Below are 11,043 nucleotides of genomic sequence, written 5' to 3'. Positions count from 1 at the left end.
CCAGACCCAGAAACATTTTTCTTTGCTTGCTGGGGAGGCTGAAGAGTGGAGTGGAATTTTTGTTCTGCTTTTTCCCGCTCGAACCCAGAACCTGTGAGACAGCTGAGTCCCTGCCGGGAGCAGCTCCAGAAAAGCCGAGAGAACAGCCGGAGGGAGGATAGGAGGGGTTTCGAGGGGCTTCGAAGGTGCCAGGACCGCGCCAGCCACCGCCCCACCTGCGAGGGAGGCGGGGCCTCGCGGCGCTGGGCCAATCAGCACACACCGGCTCTCACCTGGCCTCCTTCCGCTGCTCCCGAGACTACGGAGCTCAGAGCGGCGCGGAGAGCTTAGCGGAGCGGCAGCACGCTGTCGGGGCAGCGTCCTCACCCCTCTCTCTCCAGCAATGGGGCTCCCTAGTGGGTCTCTCGCGTCCCTCCTCTTCCACCTCTTCCTCCTACTTCAGGTACCCAATTGCCTCGCCCTTGCCCCGCCAGACGCTCCCCGGAGGGCGGGCGGGTCCGCATGCGGTGGCGTCGGGGAGGGCGTCGGGGTGGCTGGGCTCCTGGAGGCCACGGTGTCCTAGGAAAGCCCCGAAGCCCCGTTAGTAATTGGAGATGGGTGTGCGGGGCCGGGTACGCCTGTGACCCACCCGACCGTCCTCTTTCCCCGCTCTTCCCTTGGCGTAGGTTTGCTGGCTGCCGTGCGCGGCCTCCGAGCCGTGCCGGGCGGACCCCGGGGGTGCTGAAGTGACCTCGGAGGCGGGAGGAGCGGAGCTGGAGCCGGGCCAGGCTCCGGGGAGAGGTAAGATCCTCCAGGAGCCCGCCCCATGCATCTACGGGGCGAGTGGAAACCGCACGTGGTCCGCTCCGGTGTGGCCCGCGCGAGGGGTGTCCAGACTGGGGCGGGGGACTTCTGGCGCCGCCTCAGGTAGGGGGAGGCGCAGAAAGCATCCTGGGGGCCGGGGTGTAGGTGGGCGGTTGACGGGGAAGACCGGAGAGCGTAGCGCCCTCTGAGGTCCAGGTCCTCCTTGCCCCGCTGCGGCTGCTAACCAGGCGGCTGAGCTCCTCACCCAGCGGGTCTGTGGGAGGCTCCCCCGCTGGCCCCAGCGGAGGAATGTGCCGTCCGCATTCTTCCCCCAGCCCCCGCGCAGGTGTGGGGATGAACCGTGCCCGGGGCAACCCCCTTCGCCCCTCTCGGGCCCCTTTGTGTACGGTGCTTTGTGTCTCCGACAGACAGACCGGGTCTGTTTCTCTTCTTCGCGCTCCCCTCCCCGCCCCCCTTCTTCCCCGGCAGCTGGAATGCACTCTTAACCCTGCCCTTCCCGGAGGGTCTGCGCCCCTGCTGCCTGCCTGGAAACGGGCTGGCACACCTGGGCTTGGGCCATCACTCAACGGGGACACTCCCGCACCTCCAGTGCCTTGGGACTGGAATGGTAGGGCACTTGGGGAGTGAGGAGGGGGGTCCCACGCTTGAAAGTCCTGAGCTGAGGGGGGCGGTGGATGGGAGATCAAAGCACATTTTTGACCTTCCAATTACTTGTTTACCCCCTTTAGTTCAAAAACTTGAGAGTGGGGGTGGGGGTCACTGTGCGGAGGACCAGTGTGTTCTGAGACCCAGGCAGCTGCAGGCTCAAGGGGGTCTCCTTCCCTCCACGCGGAGGAGGGGGTTGTGGCTTCCCGGCTGGATCAAACCCAAGTTCTTAAACAGAGGTGTAACGCAGGATCCTCGAGTGCGGTTCCGGAGGACTGTTAACCCGTAACATTGTTTAAGAACTGCTGTTTGCATTTTTCTTGGGAGGGGATCTATAGTTTACTTGGTTTTCAAAACAATTAAATCCTGCCTCCTAGCATTTTTCTCAGCCCCCATCAGCATACCCCTCACCCCACAGCTTTATCGTGGGGGTGCCTGTGCTTAGGGGACAGAAGGGCTCTCTTTTGTTTCTGCAAAAGAAGATTGGAGGCCTTGAGCCTGTGGAAGCCTTTCCTCCACCCTCTTTTCCAAAATAACTGCGGATTGACAAAAACAATTAACACTCAGGCTAGGCCAGGCTCCTTAAACTCTTGGCTGTAGGGAGCAGAGGAGAGGCGTTAAGAGGCCATGCCTCATAAACTTTAAATTCTTGTGCAGAGGTTTATTACTGACTAGCTAACAAGCTGCAGCTCAGGCAACCTGTAAAAATGTTAACTTGGGCCGGGCCCCAAATCCAATTCGGGCTCCCGGAGGAAGCCTTAATGCTAACCTGAGCGCTGGCCAAATCTGTACCCCTCCCCCTCATTGCCAAGTCCTTTGACTAAGTTCTGGGAGAGCAAGCTGTGGCTTTGAGTGCCGTCTGCTTTACTGAAGCAAGAAATATCAGATTAGCTGTCACTTCACTAAAGCTTGAGGTTGTTGGGGGGAAGCGGTGATCTGGTTTTCGATTTCATGGTCTGCTTGGTGAGTGTTTCCTGGTGACATCAGGCATTTTAAATCTTTTGAGAAAATTCCGCTTTCTCGGATGTGTGGTTTATGATTGTGAAAAGGGTGGGTTCCTGCCAGGAGCGCACCTGGGATATAAAACAAAGGGTGGGTTCATACGCTTGGCTAACTTTGCGCCTCCCTGCAACACGACTAGTTCTTAGAGCAGTCTTCCCGTGAGATAGGCTACCACTTTATTTAAAGTAAAAATAAGTGTCTGGGCCCAATTGGTCCCCTTAAATTAGGATGCCCCAGCAAAAAAATATTGGTATTTCTCCCCTTAGTCGTCAGCTGCTGGCACCTTTCTACCTCCCTACCTCTACCCCAGCTCCCCATCCTCAGTACACAGATGGATCCAGCCCAGCTGAAAGGGTTATCCTGAGGGGACATACACACTCTCAAGTCTGGCCTAGCAGACAACAGTTTCCATATTGCCAAGGAACAACTGCCCCTGTTGTTCTCCCCTGGGTTATGAATATCACAGGTGTCTATGAAGTTGAGCTCAAAGAAATTATCTGATATAATTAATACCTTGTTTGTATGTGCACTTTCCTCTTCAAAGCATTTCCACAACCCTGAGCTTGCTTAATCCTCCGACGTTCTCTTGAAGCTGGTAAGGTAAATATTAAACTCCTTCAGCTCCCAAGCTGAGTTGGGACTTCAGAAAGCCTTAGCCCAGCCCCTCTGGAGGTTTTAAAAGGTGGAGAAATGGAGGAACAGCTTAATGAATTTAATTTGCTTGGTTAAATAGCTCGCAAGCATCCTTGAGCATCACAGACATGACTTTTACCTGTAGGGTTATGCCCAGGACCTGTTAAGTAGGATGCCCAGTGGGTATTTGCATGAATCATGACACTCTTATGAAGGGTCTGCCCATTTTACAGGTGAAACCTGAGCAGTTACGGCTTCGCTAACATCATCACTGCAGTAACCAGCTGGGACTTGAATGGCAGTTTCTGACTCCCAAGTCCCCTGGCATTTTTTTTTTTACTGCCAGAAAGTGGGAGGTGGATGAAATGGAGATAGAGCAGGAATGTTCTCTACTCCAGCCCCACAGTGTGGGGTCTGCTTTCCTTCAAGTGTGGTCTGCAAGCAAAGACAAAGGAGAGGTGGGAGGAAAGACTTGCATATTAGTGCAGTGATTAAAAGTGAGTGACCTAAAGTTGTCTATACATCCTTAATAGTGAACAATTGAGAGGCAGCTTATAGTACAAGAAATTCAGTACTTCATGTGGCCCCTCAGCAGGTTCAGCTCCCCCTTAGTCAGCGTTTGGGTAATTTCAAAGTTCATAATAAATCTAACTGAACGTGAGTTAACTTCAAGATGGTTTTGCTTATTTCAACTTGTGTAAAAATTGCCTTTTGTTTCGGAGCCCCCATTCTGGGCTGTGCCCTCTATTTGATGATTATTTGGCCTCTAGTTATATTTTATTCTTTCAGTAAACATATATTTAGCATCTGCATGTATCAGACACTGTTCTAGAACTGCAGCGATATAGCAATGAACAAAACGAAGTCCCTGCCTTCTGGGAACTTACAGTCTAAAGTTAGTTATTGTTGTGCTTGTGACTGACTGCCTTGCAGAGCAGGTGACGGTATTTTCCCCTTCGTGTAGGATGGGGATAAGGAACTTGACATGAGGTCACTGGGGCAGTCAGCAGTACGGCCAGGATTGAAACCCAGAGGGATTCTGCAGTGCCTGAAAAATCTGCCTCTGAGGAAGGAGTTTCTGGGAATTGAGGCTTCAAGCTGGCTCAGCAGCAGAGTAGGGTTGGTTACCAAAGCCTGTTGCACATCGCTGTTGGCTTGTGCCTGGGGAGCAGGTCTCAAATCTCTAGACTCCCTTCCCACCTCCTCACAAGGCACTGTTCCTAGGTTACCCAGTGCAGGGCGCCCACAACTCTGCTGTGTGAGAAAGGCATGGCTTATGATGAGCAATGAGTTTCTAGGGCTAGAAACTAGCTCTGCAAAGCATTTGGAGAGTGATGGAAAAGGAGGGAGAGAAGGGCTTCCCCTGCCCAAATCAGTTGAAACTTGGGTTCTGAGACTGAAATGGCTCTATTCCAGCGGTTCTCAGCCTGTGGGTCGCCACCCCTTTGGGGATCAAATGACCCTTTCACAGGGGTCGCCTAAGACCATCGGAAAACACATATTTAATTACATATTGTTTTTGTGATGAATCACTATGCTTTAATTATGTTCAGTTTGTAACAATGAAAATACATCCTGCATACCAGATATTTACATTACGATTCATAACAGTAGCAACATTACAGTGATGAAGTAGCAACGAAAATAATTTTACGGTTGGGGGTCACCACAACATGAGGAACTGTATTAAAGGGTCGCGGTATTAGGAAGGTTGAGAACCACTGCTCTATTCAGAGAACCACTGTTGCTGAAGAATAACATGTGGAGGAAAGTGCTTGATGAACTTCACTGAAAACACCCATGTACCTAGCACCCAGCTCAAGAAACAGCATTACAAGCACCTCAGGTACCACATCCTTTCCAGTCTCTCTCTGCCCGCCTCCCAAGAAAGCCACTATCCTGATTCTAATAAGATAATTTAATTTGCCTGTATTTGGACTTTATGTAGAAGAACCATAGAGAATATCCTCTTGGATCCGGCTTCTTGACTGCGTAGGTGAGATTCTTGCATAGTTCTGGATGTGGCTGTATTTGATTCTCATGTGGCTGAAGTACTCAGGATAGCATTTGGGAATTGAGTATTTGAGCAGCAGACTCCTCGTATGACAAAGGTGATCATATAGTAGTCATTATGTGACTGTCCACAGTTCTGTTGAGCAGTGATTGAGGAGTTTCCCCTTTCTTTGGCTATAATAACTGGTGCTACTGTGAATACTATTGTTCAAGACTTTTGGTGAAACTATAAACAGGATCTGTTAGCTACATACCTGGGAGCATAATTGCTGGGTTAACTGAGACTCACAGTACTGTGACCCTGTCCTGAGAAGTCAGCTTTTCTCTCTCTTGAAGTAGCTGAGTCTCTTCTGGATTCAGCCACCTGCCCTCCCCCAACAGTCTCCTTGCCAGACCCATCCTGTGTTGCTTCTTATCTGGCCTTATGCTAAGAGACAAGTCATTATTATGTACTTGGTAGCTTCCTTTATCTTGGGGGAGAAATCTTTATTTATTTTTTTTGCCCTTAAGCTAATGCTTATATTTTCCCCCAAAGTAGAAAGGAAATCTCAAAAGGACCCTGAATTCCTTAGGTGAGGTCTTTTTCCTGGGTGAAGATTGTTATCCTGGCCAATGTGTGGGTGGGCAGCAGACTCCTCCTATGACAAAGGTGGTCAAATCCAGCTCCTCCCTCAATACACAGGCAGTGAAGTATCTGAGATTAAAAGCAAATGTCTGAACACCCACAGGGTGCTAGATGTTCATAAGTGAGCAAGACCCACAGCTCCTTAACCTCGGTGGGCTCCTCTGATTAGAGGAGGAAGCAGTCACCAGGCAATTTTATTTACTTTTTTGTTAATCCTCACCCAAGGATATTTTTCCATTGATTTTTTCTTTTCTTTTTTATTTTTTAGAGAGAGTAGAAGTGGGAAAGAGCAAGAAACATCAGTGTGAGAGAGACATCGATTGGTTGCCTTCCACACACCAGGGGATCGGACCTGCAACCCAGGTACAGGCCCTTGACCGGAATTGAACCCCGTGGTGTTTAGGCCAACTCTGTAACCAGTGGGCACACTGGCCAGGGCAGTCACCAGGAGACTTTAAGAGCGAATCCTTTGTTCAGCAAACACTTACTGAGTAGCTACTAAGTTCCAGGTACTGTTTTAGGTGCCGGGGATACATTGGTGAACAAAACATGAAAAAAACTCAGACTTCATGAGCTACTTATCTGTCAGTGGAGTGAGACAGACAAATTAAGTTATTTACATCAATGTGTGCGTGTGTGCATGTGTGTGTGTGTGTGTGTGTGTATTATTTATATACATATATGACTGAGTGGGAGGTGGGAGAGAAAAAATTTAGAGTCACATAGGAATGGCTGCTGACGTGTTCTTGGGGGAACCTGGAGGAAGTGGTGACCAAGCTGGAGTCTGAGGAAGACTTAATGCAAGAGAGTTGGGGCATGAAAGGGAGTGTTCCTGGCAGGGGAACAGCATATGGGTTCTAGGAACTTAAATACGTGTCCCTGACTGGTCCATGGAGTGTAAGGTGGGGAGAGGCAAAAGAAGTAGGCAGGGTCCAGTCCAGCTTGGAATTGGTATCCCCTCAGAACAGAGGCTGCAAGGTGTTCTGGAAAGGCAGGATAGGGGGCTAAAGTCCCAGTTGTGCCCCCATGGAGGCCAGAGGCTCTGAAGTCTCCCCTTGAGCCAAGACACTGGGCCACACCGCCTGCATCCCTTCTCAAGCTCCCTTTTCCCAGACCCGAGGGCAAGGATGTTGTCAGCCTCAGTTGAATTTTCCCCCTCATTTCATTTAGTTACTGGGCATTGCCAACGCCGGCAGCCGGGCTGATGAGGACGGATTTTCAAACAAAACAAAACAAAAACGCAACCTAAGTACCATTTGCCAAGAGCTAACCGAGTTCCAGGAACTACAGTGTACTTTATGTAATAAGCCCCTTTAATCCTCCTGAAAGCCCCGTGAGCGGGGTGGAATTGGCCCCATTAAACTGGATAGGAAACCTAGGCTTTTAACTTTGTAGCTTATCCAAGGTCACCCAGGTAGTAAATTGTGGAGTTAGGGTTTGAACCCAGGTTGGACTCTGAGGTACTCACCATTTGGGAGTCGGGGTGAGGGAGGGAAAGAGGGTGAGTCTCTGGCCCCAGCCAAGCTGGAGGAAGATTGGAAATAGTTAACTTCTGACCCAAGAGCTTTGAATTCCTGTCCCCTCCACAGGCCTCTGTTAATCACCAGGAGCTGGAGTTGAGGGGGAGGGGGCATTTCTATCCAGGATCCCTGGCCTGCCTTTTAGGATGTAAGGTGGGTAGGGAGGGCTCAGGACCCAGGCCTAATAGCCTCGCACTGACATTCTCAGCAGAGAATCTATCTGCTTCTGGTGTTCATCTTCTGCCTCTCCTCCCCCGCCCCCCTCCCTCCCCCGTACCAAGACCCTCCCCCCACCTTGCTCTGAGTGGAGGAGCTTGATGTACTCTGCCTTCTCCCTACTCCTCCGGCCATATCTGGGTACCCTTGCCCTTCTGGGTTACCTAGAACACCAGTGGGCTGCAAATCCCTCAAGCTGGCAGAATCCCCTCCCGCTGCGGTGGCCATGGTCCCGCTGAGCATCAGCATGCTAGGGTCCCACTGCTTGCTCAGTGAACCCGTAGAAAGAAAGTTAAATGCACACCTTGCTCTCTCCCTTCACCCCATCTTTGAACTCACAACTCACAACTGGCTCTGTCACTGCCTGACTTTTGAGGGGAAGGCTCACAGCCAGTAGGTAGAAGGGCTGGGGGCTGCTACCCCCACAAGCTGAGTATTTAGTTACTGGGCCACACACAACCCTAGGGAGGAGAGATCTGGTCGCCCCCCCCCCCGCCCCCGCCCCCTGAGGCATTTCAAGGGCTAGATGGGGAGATGGGGCTGAGCACCATCCCAGGCTTCCCTCTTCATCCTCAATCTCAGTAACCCCACTTCTGCTTGTTTAAGAGTGCACAAGATCAGTTCGGAATGACGTCTCTCTTACTGAGAAACCTTAAACTGGAGTTAAAGACTAGAAGTAAATTGATTTTGCCCAGGGGTTCCAACCTCCGGGTGTCACATTACCTTTAGGAAGTCTTTGCGCCCCTGCAATGGATTGTGTACAAGAGAGCATGTGGCCCTGGCTGGGTGGCTCAGTTGGTCAGAGCGTGGTCCCGATACGCCAAGGTTCAGTCCTGGGTCAAGGCACACGCAAGCATCAGCCTTTAGGTTCTAACGTCCTATGTGGGAAATGCCCCCTGGCCCTGAGCTACGGGGAGGGGGACTGCTGGTGGGTCAGTGGGAGGGCTGGAGCGCTCAGCTGCCGCCAGCCTGGGTGTCTTGCTCTCAGGCTGGCTGCCTTTTCTCAACGAGCCCTGTCTTGTTGTAGCTTCAGGCAGAGAGAAAAGACAGCTACTTGTGGGCTCCCCGCACACAAGTCAGAACAAGACTCCCGGCCCCACGCCCTGCCCTCTCCTTGTGGAGTCGGCTTCAGCTGGGGCTTCCCACCGGGGCTTCAGGACCTGTTATTTTCTTGTCTTTTTCCGCTTCCAGAATTCTCCTGCATGCCCCATCTGGGACTCAACCACATTCTTAACTGGTTTGCCCCTGCCTTTGGCCTCCGAGTCAGTAATTTGCAAGCTTGACTGAGTGTTAAAATTGCCTAGGGAGCTTTTTATTTTCATCCTACTCCCTTCCTTGTATACTATTTTATATTGTTTATGTAGGGTTGGGTGGTTGGGATTTTACGATAATACATAAGTATGTGTTCACTGTAAAAACCACGTTTTCCACTCAAATATATAGCACTTACTATGTAACAGGTACTGACTGCTCTTAGCATTTGATGTGTTAGCTTGTTTAATCACCATGGCATCCCTTGAAGTAGATACTACTATCACCCTCTCGGTACAGATGAGGAAACCAAGACCAGAGAGGTTAGGCAACTTGCCCAAGACCACACAGCTAGTGAATAGCAGATCTTGGATTCAAATCTAAGCAGCCTGAGCTTTAACCACTAAATGGCACTGCCTCTCAATAGACGCAAACAGAAATAAACACATGAAAGTTCTCCTCTTCCTCAGTCCTGCTCTCTAAGGATAAGCACAATGAACGGTTTAATGTGAATCCTGGTAGACCTTTTTCTTTACAAAAAAAACGTATGGCTGCACACCAAAATTCTTCAAACAAGAATTGAACTGTATTACGCACAAGAATATTACTCCGCAGCTTTCCTAACTTACTGAATCAGGTTTCTTTCCAGAGTGCTAAGTACACATCTGTCTGGTCCTTGAACAGCTCCGAGGTCTTCTACGTGGTAGGCATACCGTGATTTATATAGCTGACCCCTATTTTTATCTTTGACAGATGTGGAGTGGGGAGGACTTACCATAAAAATTGTGAAGTGTTTAGACTTTTAGAACTCTTAACTATCAGGAATCACCTTATTAGGAAAGACTGCTGTAGAAAGAGGAGTGAATGAATTGTTCATCTCAACCCCATCCAGATAAATTAAGCCTTTACGTTTGAATAATAACCTTCAAGACAAGCTTTGCTTATAAGCTTAATAAGTTTACTGTACCACTTAAAAAATCATAGTTTTCAGACTAACCATTGTTGTATGTCTTAATTATCTGACTTTCAAAAAGCATTTGAAATCACCAACAGTAAAAAAAATTTAATTGTGTAACAAATTTATTGGCACTTGTATTATTTTCCTTAAGTGTTGAGAGCTTGAGAATGTGACGTTCGGTCAAAGCAAAAATGCGTTTTTTCTCCTGTTTTCTTGAGATCCCAAAATCTAGTTAGCAAGCATTGTGCTGAATAAACGCTGACTTCCATTTTTAAAGAGGATACTCTTTTCTGGTCTTACTTTTCCCTCCCCCCAAGAGGGGCTTCTGGGTGTGTGTTTTTTCCAACACAAATATTACTGCAATACACAGTCTTATACAGGGTGGTGGCATTGATGTAAAATATGCATTCTTAAAAACCTCAAAAATTCATAACTTCCATGATTCAAGACTTACAGTCTCATATGAACATATGTGAAGTGTATGTGTGTGGGATGAGGAAGCTAGGGGGTGCTTACAATTCACTTAGTCCCTCCCGTTTTGAAATTATGAGACTTTTTACACTTTTTCTTAATTTTGGAGATTTGCAGTTCTTTAAACTTTGCATACAAAGTGAGACTTTTAATAATTATGGCACCATTTCAAATTTCTATCACTGAAATTTGCACAAAATATAACCATATTATAATGCCAAGAGGCCTGAGCTCGAGTTCAGGGCTACATTGCCTGAGTTACTGTGTTTGTCCTGTTACTAGCTGTGGAAACTTGGATAAGTTGCTTAACCTCTATGCCTCTTTTCTCATCTGTAAAATAAGGGTAATAATGGGGATCTCATAACACTGTGGTGAGGATTAAATGAGTTAGTGTTGCCTTGGCTGGTGTGGCATAATGGCACCTCAGCCCACGCACCGAAGGGTTGTGGGTTGGATTCCCCGTTAAGGGCACGTACCTGGGTTGTAGGTTCAGTCCCCAGCCTTGGTCGGGGCGCATGCAGGAGGCAACCAATTGATGTGTCTTTGTCGTATCGTTCTTTCTCTCTCTCTTGTTCTCTCCTCTTCCCCTCTGTCCCCTCCCTCCCTCTCTCCATCCCTTCCACTCTCTCTAAAAATCAATGGAAAAACTGTCCTCAGGTGAGGAAGATGAACAACAACAAAAATGAGTTAGTGCATGAAAACGCATGTAGTAATAACAACAAAAAAGAAAACGCATGTAGTAGATAAATGTTAGGTGTTAGTGGTGGTTATAATAGTATTAGTACACTTGGACAAGTCTGTATGCATATTTCCTTAGGATGCTTTCTTGGAAGCAAAATTGCCAGATCAAAGGACTTTCATAGTTCATTCAACAATTATTGAATACCTACTGTGTGTCAGGCATT

At 48.9% G+C, this 11,043-nt stretch overlaps 1 protein-coding gene across 1 annotated transcript in view; it reads left to right on the top strand.

The window, feature by feature from the left end:
• Positions 1-280: 280 nt before the first annotated feature.
• CDH3 (cadherin 3) overlaps positions 281-11,043 on the top strand; it is a 43,492-nt gene continuing 32,729 nt past the window's right edge. The window contains exons 1-2 of the mRNA XM_036346735.1: positions 281-442; positions 666-780. Of these exons, the coding sequence (XP_036202628.1) occupies positions 383-442; positions 666-780 (175 nt within the window). The 5' untranslated portion in view covers positions 281-382. The remainder of the gene's footprint in view (positions 443-665; positions 781-11,043) is intronic.

This window comes from Myotis myotis, unplaced genomic scaffold (genome assembly GCF_014108235.1).
Source record: "Myotis myotis isolate mMyoMyo1 unplaced genomic scaffold, mMyoMyo1.p scaffold_m19_p_19, whole genome shotgun sequence".
Classification (NCBI taxonomy): domain Eukaryota; kingdom Metazoa; phylum Chordata; class Mammalia; order Chiroptera; family Vespertilionidae; genus Myotis; species Myotis myotis.
The sequence above is the reverse complement of the archived record's forward strand: the minus strand, read 5'-3'. Positions and strand labels throughout refer to the sequence as shown.